The sequence below is a fragment of the Scyliorhinus canicula genome, chromosome 15, assembly GCF_902713615.1.
Source record: "Scyliorhinus canicula chromosome 15, sScyCan1.1, whole genome shotgun sequence".
Taxonomy (NCBI): Eukaryota; Metazoa; Chordata; class Chondrichthyes; order Carcharhiniformes; family Scyliorhinidae; genus Scyliorhinus; species Scyliorhinus canicula.
The window spans coordinates 4,895,197-4,913,557 of NC_052160.1; the positions used below are offsets into that span (position 1 = coordinate 4,895,197).

Consider the following 18,361-nt stretch of genomic DNA (forward strand, 5'->3'; position numbering starts at 1 on the left):
GGATAAGGTTACAAAGTTAGGGATGGGAGGGGCCACATGAGGATGAAAATTAAACTTGGGGCACAAGGAGGAAATAGTAGCAGAAAGGTGCAAGTAAATGGACATAAAGGGTATTTAGGTTAAGTGTGCATGGCAGACATCGGGAGCAAAAGGAGACAGTATGAAACAGCCAGTGATCGCTTCTCGGCCTTTTGGCTAAGATTAAGCAAAGCGGTTCTAGGCCTTTTGGCTAAGATGAGCGTGGGATCAGGTGTAATGCCCGGATCTGGTATGTCTCTCTTGTGGGGATCATGAATTGGATTCAATTTGAATTGGTTTTGGAGCAGGCAAGGAGCTGGATCAGGGGTTCACCCCTGTCCACATTCTGAGCTCTGGTTTTGTAACTCAGAAAAAGTAATTTAAAAAAAAGAAACAGACCAGTGAGACCCTGTGATGGAATGAAGTCTACTTGTGGTCAGAATGGTGTGTCCATTAACCCAATTGGGATAATATGCAATTTAATATTTAATTTACTTCATTGAAACTCTCATCTTCCCGTTAGTTGAAGTTTACCTAATTGTCTCTCAATACACACTCGGTTATATGTAGAATGGTTCTAGTTGCTGTTTTTGTACTCTCTGTTTTGTGCATGCCTGCTTTAAAGGATGATGACATAAACTGCACAGAGTCCTCAGGCCTGGTCTGACAAGTGCAGTGTATAAATGTGGCATAATCCTGGACGTTCACACCCCAGTGTTTCAGTCATCTCTGCAACATCTACTTCCCTCCTCGTATTAGAAGTGATAAGTACCCACACAATGTAATGCAGCATGTTACACTTTCAGTTTGTTGCCATTCCCAAAAATCTGACCAGGATTTGAAAGTGTTTGTTTTGTACAGTGAGAAACTTTTGATATATGGGGTGTTCCATGTTCTTGTTTCTTTGGGTCAACGAATTTTGTAAGTTTGTAACTCAAGCGCAACGGTTCTCGGTAAACATGATTTTAGCAGTGAAGTGACCCAAGCGTTAGAACAACTTTATTACTGTAATACTAAACATAAAGTGGTTCTTGGATGGATGAACTGAGATGGGCAAAATGTTTGTCTTGTTGTCAATCTTGTGACAGCAATTTTACTGTTTACCTGTGGTAATCATTTTCATTATTGTTCTTGGGTACATTGTATGGCACCTCAACGCTCCCATATGGAGCAAAGGAAAAAAACATCAGTGGAATTCTCCCTTGGCTGACCCTCCAGTCCGCCGGCAGAGCACCCACGCCCGTGGCCACAAAGGGAAAACGCAGCTTGTATCCAATTTGGTCTACTGCATTCGCTGCTCCCAATGTGGTCGTCTCTATATCGGAGAGACCAAACGCAGACTGGGTGATCGCTTTGCTGAGCATCTTCGGTCTGTGCGCATTCAGGATCCTGACCTTCCTGTTGCTTGCCATTTTAACAAAAGACCCTGCTCCCATGCCCACATGTCTGTTCTTGACCTGCTGCAATGTTCCAGTGAAGCGAAACGCAAACTGGAGGAACAACATCTCATCTTCCGGTTAGGCACACTACAGCCTTCCGGCCTGAACATTGAATTCAACAACTTCAGATGATCAGCCCCACCTCGACCCATTTGTTTTCATTTCATTTGAACTGTATTTTACCATTTATTTCTTTCTTAATATACATTTAATTCCCCCCCCCCAATCTTATCCACCTTTCCTGCACCTTTCTCCTCTTTTCTTCCCCTTCCCCTCCCCCCCCCCCCCCCCCCCCACACCTACAGTTCATCCTCTGATAGTTTCCCTGCTGTTTGACCTTTCACATCTTTTGTCCTCTCTGGGGACTGCCATTAGCATTCTTTCCCCTTAGTATCTGTGGCCACTAGCACCCAGTTTCCCTGGGTTTCTGTGGTTACCAGTATATCATGGTGCAGACACACACAGGGACCAGTCAACATGTACAAACACCGCAGCCAATCACCAGTTAGAATATACACACTATAAAGGCAGAGGGCACCGCGGTTCCCACTCATTCTGGGTGCTGCCTCTCAGTGTAACAGGAACTCATCCAGCCCAGCACAGACTTGCAACACGTGCTGAGAGAATCAACTGGTTCGGACAAGACTCGGGTCTCTAGTTTAGGTTAGCATCATTTAGACCCACAGTCATCGTGTGTTAGTTAGTTAGAAGTAGTTAATAAAATTCAGTTGAACCTTCATCAGTGTTGGAAGTGTCTGTTCATCTGTCAAGTCTACACTAGCCAACACATCATGACTCATCTTTCATTCTCACTCCACAGTATAAATATTTCCCACTCGCTCTGTCTGTTAGCTTTGTCAAAGAGTCATCGCACTCGAAACGTTAGCTCTTTTCTCTCCCTACAGATGCTGCCAGACTTGCTGAGCTTTTCCAGCATTTTCCCTTTCGTTTCAGATTCCAGCATCCGCAGTAATTTGCTTTTATCCAGGGGAAAACGCAGCTAGCAGACCCGAGAATCTTGCCTGTTGTATGATGTCTACTAGATGTGAGTCTTCATGGATATTGGATGCCATTAGGATTGGATTTAATGTGGATCACATCATCCGATAGTTTGTCAGGACTCAGGACCATCTTTTTGCATAAAGAATGACATTTGGATGAGGCACCAGAGGGAGTTTCGTCACACTGGATTTAAAGGAATAAAATGACGGGTAGGGGGCAGAGTTAGAGGAGGAAAAAAATTCTAACGGTTGTTTCATTTGTTTTTTAGAGCCAGAGATTGTTGGAGAACTTAAGAAAACTGAGTTCTATCAGAACATCGGTATGTATTTTACTTGTATCTTTATGACATTTAGAAATTGGGTGGAATAAGCACCACATGGTGATTACTTAAGTGGTGGTAATGCAACTTTAGAATACAAAATTTCAGAAGGGGGATTTTAATATTCACAATTTTAGTTAATTATACTTGGTTAATTGGGAATAATTAAAAACAACTTGCTGGATGTAATCCAGAAATTATTTAAGAAAGATACTGTTGCATTTGAGTTTTGGAAAAATTAGAACTTACTGTCCTGAACAGATATAGTGTGGACTGTTCGCTTTGTAAAGTTTGCACAATCATTGCGGGCTGGAGAAAAAGATGCCTTTTTTAAAAGAATGTGTCTTCCTTCAGTTTTGTCTTTGTAATTCAGCATTTCCTCGTGTCTAGTGTAATTTTTTTGAAGTGTGCACTTAATATGTGACATTATTTTGATTTGAATTTTTAACTAAATTAATAAACAGTTATTAAAAAGATTTTACTGTAACTTGTTAAAATCTTTCCTATCTGTGAGCAGTGAAATGTTGGAAGGAAAGCTGTTTATTTCTGCAGTATATCTACAGAAACGTAGTGCATGTCTAATTCTGACCTCCTGCTCCAACTTTGGTTTCTCTGCAACTTGAAAGCAAAAAATTTATTGTCATATCCTATTTAAAACAAATGTCTTAAGACATTTCTTTTCAAACTTGCACCCCTTTAAAAATGAGTATGATTAATCTTATTCATCAGTCTCTTTTTTGAGTGTGTTTAAGCTGTAATAATTCACTTCATAAGATAATAAATATACATTTTTGTGTGTGTATTTGAATTTAAATATTTGCATTGTGCATCTTTATACTTCTACATGTGGTAGTTAAATAACTCAACCGGGCAGCATGGTGGCACAGCGGTTAGCACTGCCGCTTTGCAGCGCCGAGGTCCTAGGTTCGATCCCGGCTCTGGGTTACTGTCCGTGTGAAGTTTACACATTCTCCCCGTCTTTGCGTGGGTTTTGCCCCCACAACCCAAAGATGTACAAAATAGCTGAATTTGCCACGCTAAATTGCCCCTTAATTGGAAAAATGAATTGGGTACTCTAAATTTATTTTTTAAAAATAACTATCAACCATGTGAATTCTCGATAGATCAGTTACAACAATAACATTAAAATTGTAGAATACCTTCTAAGATATTAGAAGCTTGATCAAACAAAGAAGGAAACATGAGGAAGGGTAACCAAAAGCTTGAAGAAAGGGAAAGGTATTAAAGAGGGTTTTAAAAAAGGTAAGAGCGGTGGAGAGGTTTAAGGAGGGAATTGCAGAGCTCAGGGTCTGAATGTCACAGCAGCCAATGTTGGAGGGGAACGGCGTGGGGAATGCACAAGTCCAGAGTAGAGGCATACAAAGTTCTCAGAGGGGTACTAGGTTAGTGAAGGTTACATGGTGGGGAGGGATGAGGTCATGATTGATATGACCATAAGGGTGGATACTTTACACCAGAGTTGTTGGGCAACTAACTGGAAGCTAAAATAGGTCAGCAAGAACTGGGGTGATGGGTTAGCAGAAATGTTTATAGATGAGGACGTTTATAGTTGGGAGGCATTGGAATAGTCAGATCTGAGTCCAAGGCGCGAATGAAGCAGATAGGGTAAAGCAGGGCACTTCCTGAGACTGGCGATGTTGCAGATATAATAATAGGAAGTCTTTATGAGAGATGATATGCTAACTAGGATCCCAAAGTTGCAAACTTAAGACCATGACTGAAAAGGGTAAGAAAATTGCAGCAAGATTGAGCTTTGTGGAAGAAGCTAAAGCAGATTATTGTGGTGGATGCCACTCTTAAATTAATAACTCTTGCCTTTCACTGCTAGGTATATAATGTATTCCTTTTGCAAAAAATCATCAGACTAGGCCCCTCTCCTGTAGAAGCGATAGGAGGAAACTATTATATTCCTCAAAATCCTCCTGAACTATTAATAGCTGTTCTAATACAGCATGAACAGAGGGTTGGGACTTGTGTGCCCAGCTTTTGTACCAGAGAATGGTGTCTGGATTAGAGAAGAGAACTTTAGTCTTCAGAAATAAAGGTCACCGTTGAACATTATATTGTTGGTTTTGGGTAAAGCACGGTCTCATATTTCAAATATTGTTCTGACTATTTCACAACAGAGGAGTAATTTTTAAATGAGCTTTTAATGATCTTTTCTAGTTGACAGTGTTTAATATTTTTTGTAATAAAGCTGGTCTCTCTGAATCATTTCAGGAGGTAATCACCAAACCTAAGGAACTGACATTTACTGGAAAGTCTGTAGGAAATATCTTGGGGAATATTCTTTTGGCAATTGTAGGTGGAGTAAAGTGATGCTTGCTGAACTGTTTATTACTAACCCGTACCCAATTCTTTTGAAACGTTAATTATATGTGGCTATAAGATGTAGAGGTTACATGATCCATTCAGTGTCCAATTTTCTAACTTCAAAAAGCTTTGTCTAGTTTAGTGTGCTTATATCCATCAGAATATTACCAGTTCGGGCAGCACGGTGGCTCAGTGGGGTAGCCCTGTTGCCTCATAGCGGCGAGGTCCCAGGTTCGATCCCGGCTCTGGGTCACTGTCGATGTGGAGTTTGCACATTCTCCCCGTGTTTGCGTGGGTTTCGCCCCCACAACCCAAAGATGTGCAGGGTAGGTGGATTGGCCACACTAAATTGCCCCTTAATTGGAAAAAATTGATTGGATACTCTAAATTTATTTTTTTTAAATATTACCAGTTTAATATAGTTAAATAGCCTAATATTTACTTCAACTAGATTAATATCTAGATGGCAAGAAGGCTGTTCAATTTGGAATGTATTGCCTGACATTGGTAATACCTGCATCTATATATCAGCTTACTATCTTAAATAATTAGCTGCTAGTTGGGAAAAGTGGGGGGAAAATCCCCAGTTCCACTTGTATATATTTTGTAGAATAAGTATTGAGGCAAAGTACGCTTGACGCTGGTCTGTCACCTCAGTTAAAACTCAGCCAGGCTGATTAGAAGCAAATACTTTTTGCACGTGATATATTTGAACATCTCAATCCAAATAAGTGAATATAATTCCGGATTATCTGGCAATCCCACTGTTACAGTCTCAGTTGGTGTTATAACTGGACAGGAAGATCCCAGAATGGAACCTTAACTCAAGACCATAATGTCCTCTCTTTCAAAATATAAAATGTGGAGGAAGAGAGTCACAGGGCCGCTAATTAGGTTTAACCCAAAGCTTTTATTAAACAATTGGATTATGATAAAATACTCCTTTTATCTCCCCTTACTGCAACAGTTACACAGATTTTAAGATTAACGTGGGTTACAAAGTACATCATAAGCTACAATGGTCATCTTAACACACAAAGCCCCTTTTAAACACACAAGACACACTCCTCGCTGAACTCCATTAAATATCAGCCGATTTTTACTCAAAACCTTCCAGATAATTCTTACACCGTGAATCACCTTGCCTCACTGAACTCCAGTTTCCACAGCTTTCAAAGGTCACACACTCAAATCTGTTTTAAATTATGCTTTCCCTCCACTCCTTCCATCAAGGTTTTACACCTCTTCCTTCAGGTTTCCTTTGTCTTAAAGGCTTTTACACAAACTCCGAGGTTCAGCATTGATTTTTCGCAATTACTTCAAATCATGTCTCCCAAACTATAGTGATTTTTCACAAGCCTTTGCACTACTGCAGATATCTTTCTGGTCTCTCATGATAAAATGCCTTTTCAACTCTGTGATTACTCAACGGTAACCTATTCTGAATCCCTGTTTCCTCTATTCCATTAACTTCAGACTTCTTGGGAACTTCTCTTCATTTCTCTACTTTCCTTAACTACCTGGACTTTAAGTTCCTGGCAACTGTTTTCTTAACCATTACTTAACAGTATGACTTTTCTTCTAGCAAGGCTGAGAGAGATGTTTCCTCTTTAGTCTTCTAAAACCAACTGCTTCTCGTGTGAGAGCTGCCTTCTCTCTCACCACCTATCTCCAACTGCAGTAAAATTCAGCTAAACTAATACTTCAATGCTTCTCTACCGTACAAGGCTCTTCATGCCCCCTCTAAGCACAATATCATAGTTGGAATTGAAACCAGCCTCACACATACAACCGCTTTTGTCCAGCATGAATTTAACTATAGGTTTTACCCTTCGAGACACCGAAACATTAAATTAAACTCACTAAAAACTACACCTTATTCTAATGTTTACCAACGCAAGCATAGATCCCTTAAAATTGCCTTTGTTTTCCTAATGCCCGAAGGGCCCTGGCATGAATTGCTTTGGGAAATGGAAATAAAGGTCACATTGATGCTGTAAGGGTTGCAGCTCTGAAGTTGGGGCTGAGGAATGTTGGGCAAAGAAGAGGGAGTTTTGTTCTGTGCTATCATCTGACCTCTGAGTGCTCATTCCTAAATACTAACATTACTCAACTTGATGAGTGAAACAAGCTGTCCATGTATTTCAATGTTTTCTGGATCCGTTATTTATTCTTCCTATGGTATTGAAATTATTTTTACCAGCTTGTGACCATCTGTCTGTTAAAGCCTTGTAACAAATTTCGGCCTGTCTGTCCCTGTGGAATATTGGATACTTGATTAACCATAAGGAAAAAAATGTCTGAGACTATTATACTATTTATAAGTGCCGCTCTGCGGCACAGTGGTTAGCACTGCTGCCTCTCAGCTCCAGGGTCCCGGATTCAATTCCAGCCTGTCTGTGTGGAGTTTGCACTTTCTCCCCGTGTCTGCATGGATTTCCTCCGGGTGCTCTGGTTTCCTCCCACAGTCCAAAGATGTGCAGGTCAGGTGGATTGGTCATGATAAATTGCCCCTTAATGTCCAAAAGGGTAGGTGGGGTAACTGGTTTATGGGGATAGGATGGAGGTGTGGGCTTAAGTAGGGTGCTCTTTCCAAGGGCCCTATGGGCCGAATGGCCGCCTCCTGCACTGTAAATTCCACAATTCTTGCCACTTTAAACCAAATACTTTCAGAATCAGTGTTACGCTCCTTTTTACTATCCTTTTACCGATGACAAACTACTGCAACGTAATAGACCTATAGTAAATATTTGCAGTTTTACTTATTTAAGATTTCTTTAATGACTGATTGTGGTGCTGCAGCACCGGATAAAGTTGATGTTAGAGCTGCACAGGTGCCTGAAAAGAATTATTACAATCCCAGTAATTCCTAAACAGCCTTCTAACCAATGCTACAAAATGATATGCTTACGTGAGTGGCTCCGTAAGTGTTTTGCCTTTGCACCAAACACAGAATATATTTTTAGAACTTTGTTCGACAATTGTTTGGACAGTAAATGGACCATGTGAAAATGGCTGTTCTTCTATTAACTAACAATACTTGGCTCTGAATGTTTATTTCATATCCTGTGTCAAACCAAACGATGGATTACTGCATGTGCATGATGTAATGTGCATGTAATGTGATCTTCATTTTATTTGCACGCGTAGTAAAAGGAAGTAACGTTGACATAGGTGAAGGACAATTTAATTCTTGCATGGCAATGAAAGGCCTTTGACATACCAAGAAACATTCTGTATGCATTCTATTAAAATAGTTTGTACTTGTTGAGACAGTTATCAAACAGTTATTGAACAGTGATAGTACAAATAAAGAAGTCCTAAATCTAATATAACGACCCTTTGCCTTCATAATACTACAATTCAAAAATTTGAACTGAGAAATGACCAGTAAGTGCTGAGATTGAGTAAGAAATTAATTTTTCACTGTAATTTTCAGAGATTTCACCACTGCTCTTTTAGACTATTTGGATTTTTAAAAATTCTATATACAAACTAAAATTATCAAAGTTAATTGAAGTTTGATCCCATGCCAAAATGTTAAACAGTTTGGCAGTGGATCCAGATTTGGATACAATTAGGAATATGCAGTCGGGGTTAGCAAAGTTACTTTTGCAGTCAGGTATGTATTACTTAAAGAAGATAGTCTTCCATCGAATTAGGAAGTTTTCTGGGCCGTTCTTATTTACTTGCAAACTTCTACATTGGCTGTTACTGCACAAATATTCGTTCTATTGAATTTTTAATCAAAACTGATGTTAGGCAAGATGTAGTTACGTTTTAGTGGCCACATTGTGGAATACTTCAATGTACAAAGATGATAAAATGTGCCACAAGACCTTCAATCATGGTAGTGGCGCCTCTTCAATTACATTTGTTTATTTTTTGCCACATTTTGGTTATTGGCAGTTCCTTTATATCCAGACACCGTTAACATTTAACTTAACGAGCGGCCATTCCAGTCCTGTCCAAGCCACTCCTGATACAATGCAGTGTGAACATTTCATTGGTTCCTATCTAGTGAAAGGAATGATTCAAACTAAAACAATACTCTTTGATTCAATTTGTATATATGACTAACAGTTGCTTTTAAAACTCAGGAGGAGAGAGGTATTCGGAAACCAGAGTATTAAAGGAGCTGTTTTGTTCAAATCAAAGACGACAGTTTAAAAAAAAAATGAGAAATGACCAGATCCTAAAAGAGAGAAAAATTGCATATTTCCAGAAATAAAGAATCATTACACTCTCACAATGGCAGGAAATTCTAGCAGAAGCTCTCATTACATATTTGTTTGGTCGGAAAAGTTAAGACTTGGTGGAAGTTTGTAGATAAACAGGTATAGGTACTTGTGCGTATTTTGTGGAATAAATTTGTATGCTATTTTAGACATAAATGTGACGTTCTTCTACTTTTAAATGTTGGAGTGAAGTCCTGTGGAGGCATAAGAAAAGTACAAAAGGAAGAAGAAAATGAAGAACTCCTTTAAACAATGGTTTTGGGCACAGTTTTGAAGGGGGAGAGAAGCAAAGAGGCAATTGCCCTAGGGATGAGTTGCCAGAGGATAGGATGAAGGTAGTGAATCTGAAAAGGCCAGAGAATGAGGATAAGTGTGTGTTTGGGATGGAAGGGTATATGGGTGGAGGATATTGCAGTGATAGGGGCAGAGTACCATGGAGGGAATTATGATGAGGATTTCAAATACTTACGAACATACTAAATAGGATCAGGAGTAGATCATTTGACTCCTTGAGCATGCTGTGCCATTCAATTAGATGATGGCTGATCAGCTTGTGTTTGAATTCCACCTTCTCATCTACCCTCAGTAGCATTTGATTCCCTTACCGAACGAGAACCTATCTACCTGCGCCTTAAAAATGTTCACTGAGTCCAGCTCCACCACCTTCTGAGGCAGAGTTCTAATATCACACAGCTCTCTGAGAGAAAAACATTCTCCTCGCCTCTGTCCAAAAAGGAAGACCCCGTAATGTAACACAGCGGAGGAAAGCAAACCAATGCAGCTTAAAGAGGTTGGGTGAGGGGGGCAAAGGTGGGGCTTAGTGAGGGTAGGAACAATGCAGCTTTGATTTGGACAACTTGGAGTTTCTGGGGAATGGTAGAGACCAGAAGTAACAAAGGTGTTTCAGTGACCAGATGAGAGAGTATTGTGGAAGTGGAAAGAAATGATTTTGGTGATAGATACAATATTGTGTTTGAAACTCATCCATTGGTCATTTTGCACACTCTGATTCAACCTGATTGGTTACAGAGGGAATTAAGCAGTGTTAAGAAATCAAAGGTGATGGGAGCTGAAATTGATGCAGGCAATGAAAATGATGATTTGAGTACTGTATAATTAATGTTCTATATAAAATATACATAAAAACAAATCTTGATGTGCTGCCTCTCTCTAATTGAGCTTCATCTATCTTTCCTAGTCTCATGACCTAATTCTTGCTATTTTACTTATTTTCTTGCCAATTTTCTCTTCTTTCCCTCCCGTCCCCTCCTTTACTGAAGACATTAATTCCTTGCTGGATGCCGATCACCCTCTGGTACCTCGTCCAATTGGCCTTTCATGTGTGAGCCATGACGGTGAGTGCCAGCAGGATAGCCGGTTATTGGAAACATCGCAGTTTGATACAGTCTTTGCCTGAGCTCTACACAGCAACGTCCAGGAGAGGTTGCTGCTTAGTAATCAGGAGAGCAGTAAATTTTGCCTAACCTTTTCTTTACCTCAATAATAATAATCTTTATTATTGTCACAAGTAGGCTTACATTAACACTGCAATGAAGTTACTGTGAAAAGCCCTTAGTCACCACACTCCGGCGCCTGTTCGGGTACACAGTAGAATTCAGAATGTCCAAATCACCTAACTGCACCTCTTTCAGGACTTGTGGGAGGAAACCGGAGCACCTGGAGGAAACCCACGCAGACACGGGGTGAACGTGCAGACTCCGCACAGTGACCCAAGCCAGGAATCGAACCTGGGACCCTGGTGGTGTGAAGCAATAGTGCTAGCCACTGTGCTACCATACCGCTCGTGAACTACTGTGCCACCCATGACCGAAGCCTAAAGACTTTGAAACTAACTTGTAAACTTGTCTGACTGTCCAATTTGAACTGCAATTCAGCACAGTCTGAAATCTAAATCTAATTTTACGCAGACTATGAATAAAATCTTTAATTTTCCTGACCTGTGTGCCTCACTATTGGGAATAACAATGTTTTATCAAATATAATTTTATTTTATTTCCTAATTTTTAGACAGAAAGAAGTTTGTAATTTAACCTTTTCCCATTGTCTCGTTGGTCTGTTCCAGAGCTGACCCCCACATTTCTCCCTGATTGGCTGAAACTAAAAGTGGCAGCAATGTACACCATCTACAAGATGCCTGCAGCAACTCATGAAGGCTCCTTAGACAGCACCTTCCAACCCCACCACCTCTACCACACCATCCTGGCTTGGAAATATATTATAATCTTCATTAGTGTCACAAGTAGGCTTACATTAACACTGCAATGAAGTTACTGTGAAAATCCCCTAGTATCCACATTCCGGCACCTGTTCAGGTACACAGAGGGAGAATTCAGAATGTCCAATTCACCTAACAAGCCAGTCTTTCGGGACTTGTGGGAGGAAATCGGAGCACCCGGAGGAAACCCACGCAGACACGGGGAGAATGGAGAATGTGCAGACTCCGCACAGAAAGTGACCCAAGCCGAGAATCGAACCTAGGACCCTGGTGCTGTGAAGCCACAGTGCTAACCGCTGTGCTGCTGTGCTGCCCACGTATCGTACCGTGCCTGCTCCTTAAAAGTCTCTGAATCAAAATCCTGGAACTTCCTCCCTAGCGGCACTGTGGGTGTACCTACCTGATGTGATCCTCAGGTTAAATCTCCACCAGTCAGCTCACCCCCTCAAAGGGGAAAGCAGCCTATGGTCATCTGGGACTATGGCGACTTTATCTTACCTTTACCTGCACCGTATGGATGGCCGCGGCTCAAGAAGGCAATTCACCAGCCCCTTCTCGAGTGCAATTACGGATGAGCAATAAATGCTGGGCTAGCCAGTGACACCCACACCCTGTGAACATATAAAAGGAAAATCAAGTGCTAAGTCACTAGGAACGAATCTACATGTTAAGCAAGTGAGTTTGCTGCACCTGTGTTGAGTGCTCCATTTGCTCAACTGGCAAATGCTTTTTCGTTCTGTTTACTCGACCAGTTCTCTGCTGGCGATGGGATTTTCTGGTCCCGCTGGCAGCGTTCCCCCGCCTGTGGGATTCCAGGCGGCATGGACTGCCTTCAGTGGGAATTCGCATTGACGGTGCTGAAAGCAGAGAAACCTGCCCCCTCCCACTGCTGAGAAACTCGGAGTTGGGAGGCCGGAGAATCAGGCTCCTAGTTACTCATACTACACGGTTTACTGTGTAGTGAACATTCTGCTTAGAGAGGTGAACATTAAATACAATAACGGGAGAGCATTTAATGGATCCGGGTTTTGTGCATGAGTGCTGTGTTGGTATAAGAAACCATGCTGAGTGCAATATATTTTTGTGCTTTTGGACCATACTTGGTAAAGCACATTTGTTTAGATTATAATGTATCGTTTTTATGCACCTTGCAATTTTTGAAACTTTTCACTGGGGATGTAACTCTCAAAAATGGAAAATGTCAAAGGCTTTTTATTCCTACTTTTGGATGGTCGTTGCTTCTTTGTGTTTGAAATGGGCGCTACAATAGAATAGAGAGGAAAGACTCTTTAGTGGGAAATTGGTTGTTTTATGGGCTCCTAATCTTTTTGTTTGCGGTCAAAGTCTGAGTGCAAAATGTTTGGCAGAGAACCAATACTCTCGGCTTATATTCTAAGAAATAAAAATGCTGCTTTAATCAGTGATCAAGCCTTGCCATTAAAGGTCACTGGAGCAAGTTTGTAATGTGACCTCTTGCTAGAATCTACATTTTATTGAGCAAAATAGTTGGGCCCATAAACCAAACATTCAAAATACCTTCATTAAAATGAATGGCTACCTAATATCTGTTGTCTTATTATTATTACAAGGTTGAAGATGAATTTAATTCTCCGGTGGTAGTGTTTAGATTTATCCAGGAGCACCTTCAATCAGGTAAGAAGACCAGTACTGTTCATGCCAAGAAGTTAGATATTTTTGCTCCTTAAATCTCCATGCTCGTCAGTCACTCGTTAAAGAACAATCAAGTGAATGAAAATCGCTTATTGTCACAAGTAGGCTTCAACTGAAGTTACTGTGAAAAGCCCCCAGTCGCCACATTCCAGCGCCTGTTCGGGGAGGCCGGTACGGGAATTGAACCGTGCTGCTGGCCTGCCTGGGTCTGCTTTAAAAGCCAGCTATTTAGCCCAGTGTGCTAAACCAGCCCCAAGTGGTCCCTCGATTCTGTATCTGATTGGTTGAATTGTGTTGTAATAATTGTAAACTCTGCAGTACTTGATCATGTGTCTGCTTGGCTCAGTGCTTGCTCACATGTCCCCGTGTCAGAGGTAATGGATTCAAGCCCCACTTTGGAACTTGAATACATATTCTAGGCTGAAACCTCACTGCCCCATTGGCGATGATGCTCGATTCCAAATGATAGGTTAAATCAAAGCCCCACTCGCCTGCTCAGCTGTAACATAACGGATTCTATCGAACTGTTGGTTGGAATATTTTGTGGGATATGCAGCTATCTGCACCCCAATTCTAACAATAGCTCTTAGTGTTATGATCCCAGCTGATGTTACTACTGGAAAGTCGGATGCCAGAGCCAAACCCTGTCTCACTAGATTGTGACTTGCACTTTTTGCTTCGAGGTGTGGATGAACAGTCGCAGGACTGCCCATTTTAACAAAGGAATAAAATATTTATTAAACAAGAAAAGATTCATTATAATACACTATTCCTTCATTCCCGGTGGCGTGGGCTGGCTACAATGGGAAATCCCATTGGCAGGTGGCGGAAAGGGAGAATCCCGCTGCTGGCGAGGGCGCGCCGCCCAGGAACACGCGGCTGGCAGACTGGAGAATCCCTCCCCTTGTTTCTAATACCCACAAATATCATTTATATTTAAACTAACTCTATTTCCTAACACTTGGTATATTGAAAGAGTGGATGTATTGTATATGCTTTGTGGCTCTTACCAACAGTGTCGGTAAAGGAGTATGGGACCATTCGCAGCTTGTTACAATAACGTGACCCTCTGTACTTTCAGGGAATTATCCTGTTTTTGGAAGCTTTATTCTGTTTGCATCACGATTTCAAGAACATGTGCCTGGCCTCTCCTTAGAATAGAGGATCGCGGGTAACATTCCCAAGTGGAATAATACCCAAATCAAAACAAAAATAACTCCTTTAACTTTCAACAGATCCATTGGTCCTGGAGCCTTTTGGCTTCTACAGCACTAGCAGCATCGAGACCAGTGAGAGGCCTAAACCTGCAGGCCTCTGTATGTTGGTGTAAGGTAGGGCAGCGTGATTACACAGTGGTTAGCACAGTTTCTTCACAGCTCCAGGGTCCCAGATTGATTCCCGGCCTGGGTTACTGGCTGTGCGGAGTCTGCACGTTCTCCCTGTGTTTGCGTGGGTTTCCCGGTTTCATCTCACAGTCCAAAGATGTGCGTGGCCATGATAAATTTCCCTCAGTGTCCAAAAAATGTTAAGTGGGGGTTACTGGGTTATGGGGATAGGGTAGATTCGTGGGCTTCAGGAGGGAACTCGTTGTAAGGGCTGGTGCAGACTCGATGGGCTGAATGGCCTCCTTCTGCACAGTAAATTCTATGATCTTGCCAAGGGGTGGTGATCAATCTTTGCTAATGCCCCAGTACACCACATTAGGCAGGAGCTCAGTCTGGACAAGTGTAGAGGGGAATGGGGAAAATCAACCACTCATTAAATGTACATTGGGTCTAAGCAGGAAGGAAAAAGGAGAACTTTATTGTTCAATTACCAATACAGAGTAGGCCCTGCATATTCAGCAGTTTTTCAATTTCCAGGTACACAATGTGTTAGACAGTGGAAACAATTTCTATTAAATAAAATAGCATATGTGCATTGAAGAATGCCATCAACTGAGCAGTTGCAACTTTAGAATTACGTGTAAATGCGTTGGTGGATTTGTTCCCAAGAACATAACAAAATCTGCACTGTTTGGAGATCAGACGATAATTGCAATTTCACAACAGAATTCATGTTTATTTTATAATAAAATTTAATAGAAATTCAAAAGACAAATATCTGGCAAACAGTTTGGCACATGGACCTATTTTATTTAGTTTTGCAATTGCCGAGGTAAAAATTGATTTTGGAAATCTGTGCCTTGTACGCTAGGAGTATTTGATCAGTCTTTTGGAGTTTCAACTCCAAAACCTAAGCTGCTCATCCTACGTTCCAAATTACCAGGCAGAAAATGACTCAATTGGATGAATGATTTTGGTTCGCAGAATAACAATGTTCACATGATCAGATTGAATGTCAGCCAACCCAGGCATCTGTTTCCGAGAACTGGCAACAATTACTCTCTAGAATTTATCATTAATTAGTTTATTATATGGCTAAAGCTTTTGGGTCAACAGACAAAAAATAATATTGTTTGTTGTGTGTCCCTGTACCCAAATAAGGTCAGAAGCGTTTCCAACTCCTGGCCAGATACCATATCCTTATCCAGCTTCTATAACTTAGGGAAAAGTAAACTGTTTTAAAGATGTTTTTTTCAAATTTAGAGTACCCAATTATTTTTTTCCAATTAAGGGGCAATTTCGCATGGCCAATCCACCTAACCTGCACATCTTTGGGTTGTGGGGGTGAGACCCACACAGACATGGGGAGAAAGTGCAAACTCCACACGGATAGTGACCCGGGGCCGGGATTGAACCCGGGTCCTCGGCGCTGTGAGGCAGCAGTGCTAACCACTGCGCCACATGCCGCCCTAAACCGTTTTAAAGGTAAAGTTTGTGTGCACTTGGATTGCATCCTTCACTTAAAAAAAAAAAAAAATTCAGTATACCCAATTCATTTTGTCCAATTAAGGTGAAATTTAGCGTGGCCAATCCACCTACCCTGCATATTTTAGGTTGTGGGGGTGAAACCCATGCAAACACGGGGAGAATGTGCAAACTCCCCATGGACAGTGACACAGAGCCGGGATCGAACCTGGGACCTCGGCGTCGTCAGGCAGCAGTGCTAATCCACTGCCCCACCGTGCTGCCCTGTCCTTAACTATTAACGTCCTTTCTTGGGTGATACACAAAATGGGGTAGAAATTGAGCTACACCAGCTGATTAAAATCCACATGATTCCAGCATAGGGAACAATAACTTGACACCTCAGGAACGCCTGTTAAGATGTTCAACCCACTATTAGGCTGGTCAATTTTCCAGCATTCTTGATGCTTATTTAAAATCCCCACTGAGCTGCTCATTTCATACGTATGGAGCCCAATATCTGTTTTAAGGTTTTCTCCCTGTCAGAATTGGATCGCACCTCTTGATTGCTGACTCACGTTAAATAATTATTGTGCGGTTTCAATGTCCTGTTGGACCAAACACAACACACAGGCTGGGGGAGATTTTCAAAATGGCGCCCTGATCTTTGAAAAGCTAAGTTGCTGGTGGGGCGGGTCAAACAAACCCCACCCCGCCAGCGAGACATGGGGACCCACACCGTACAGTTTTTTTCTATGTCCAGAATGATATGGCGGAGAAAGCCGCAGTTGGTGCCGGTGACTTCAGCGTCGCTTTTCTTGCCCGCTGTAGACCTTTGCTGAATTTAGGGAAATATCCACCCATAGCCTATCACCAGAACCACCTCTTTCCATTTCTGTAACATCAGCCTTCACTCCCATCCATACCCATGGCTACTGAAGCTCGTATCCATCTCTGCTCTTTCTCCAACACACTTATTCCTGGACCCCTGAGCTCAGCCGATCATTAACCCCAACTCATCCGAATGTCATCCTCTTCATCCAATTCTGCCCATACATTCTGCTCCGCAATCTCCATTAGCTCCCATTCCAAATTTGAAGACCTCTGTTCGCTAATGTTAGAAGGATGGATGCCCCCTCAGTAGGTACACTTCACTGTCCACTGGTGCCCACTGGAAACGATACACACAGATATCTGATGATCCCAGGATCAGATTCAGATGTGGCATTCTTTCCTACTCCTTTCCCGTGGACAGCATTCATTAGATACCAATGAGTGAACAGCACTTATGAAACCATACCTGTGCAGAGGGGGTCAGCATCTTTAGGTGAGCAGAAAGAAAAAGTAGCAAGCATTTGTGAGCTCTATTGTAATTTTTCTGTTTAGCAGTTTCAACTCTAGATGGAGCTCAGGAATCCACAAAGGACAGCAACGAGAGAGAAACTGATGATGCCCTGAATCGCTGGGTAAGAGTCCAATCTGAAGCTTATGGTTTATACGGTTTGCAATAATTAAAAACTAAATCAGCGACCATATGAATCAATTAAAATATTCAAAGTGAGTTCCGAGAAGTGTTATCTTTTCATAGATAGTCACCAAATGATATCCTGTATTTTTGTCAACAGTTAGGAGAGCAGCTTGGGCAGTTGGTTCCGACAAGTGGCGTAGATGTTGTAGAATTGGAAGATGAGGGAGTGTGTATCCGATTCAGCCCACTGATGACAGCAGCAGGTGAGTAATCAACCTTATTAGGTATTTCTATTCGTTCATGTTTTGCAGTAAAGAATTTGTCATCTTTGTGAAAATACTTTAATTCATACATTTTTATTACGACTAAGTTAGCCTTGAGTTCAGGGATGGTGTTCTGCAATATCTGTTCTTTTTGTTTTACACTAATGAATGGAGCAGAAAGCATTCCCTATAGAGAGAACTTTCCAAGCATCTGAACGTACTGTCAGATAACTGAGATTGGACAATATTATGTTGCATTCGGTCTCTTACCCTCAAAAGAACCTGAGTTCTGTAAAATAGTGTTATGCACAGTATTAAGTTACTTGAATTCATACCTGTGTAAACTCGAGGCTGGATTTTTTTCTCTCTTTTAATAAATTTAGAGTACCCAATTTTTTTTCAATTAAAGGGCAATTTAACATGGCCAATCCAGGTACCTTGCACATCTTTGGGTTGTGGGGGTGAAACCCACGCAGACTCGGGGAGAATGTGCAAGCTCCACACGGATAGTGACCCCAGGGACAGGATTCAAACTCAGGTCCTCAGCACCGTGAGGCTGCAGTGCTAACCACTGCGCCACCGTG

At 41.6% G+C, this 18,361-nt stretch overlaps 1 protein-coding gene across 6 annotated transcripts in view; it reads left to right on the top strand.

The window, feature by feature from the left end:
- Positions 1-18,361, top strand: part of pdxdc1 (pyridoxal-dependent decarboxylase domain containing 1) — a 73,180-nt gene that overhangs the window by 40,524 nt on the left and 14,295 nt on the right. For 2 of the 6 annotated variants that reach the window (XM_038820704.1, XM_038820705.1), the window contains exons 13-17: positions 2,728-2,778; positions 5,020-5,100; positions 13,176-13,239; positions 17,433-17,512; positions 17,672-17,777. In XM_038820704.1, coding sequence (XP_038676632.1) covers positions 2,728-2,778; positions 5,020-5,100; positions 13,176-13,239; positions 17,433-17,512; positions 17,672-17,777 — 382 coding nt within the window. The remainder of the gene's footprint in view (positions 1-2,727; positions 2,779-5,019; positions 5,101-13,175; positions 13,240-17,432; positions 17,513-17,671; positions 17,778-18,361) is intronic. The other 4 variants (XM_038820707.1, XM_038820708.1, XM_038820706.1 and 1 more) reach the window with 3 other exon arrangements.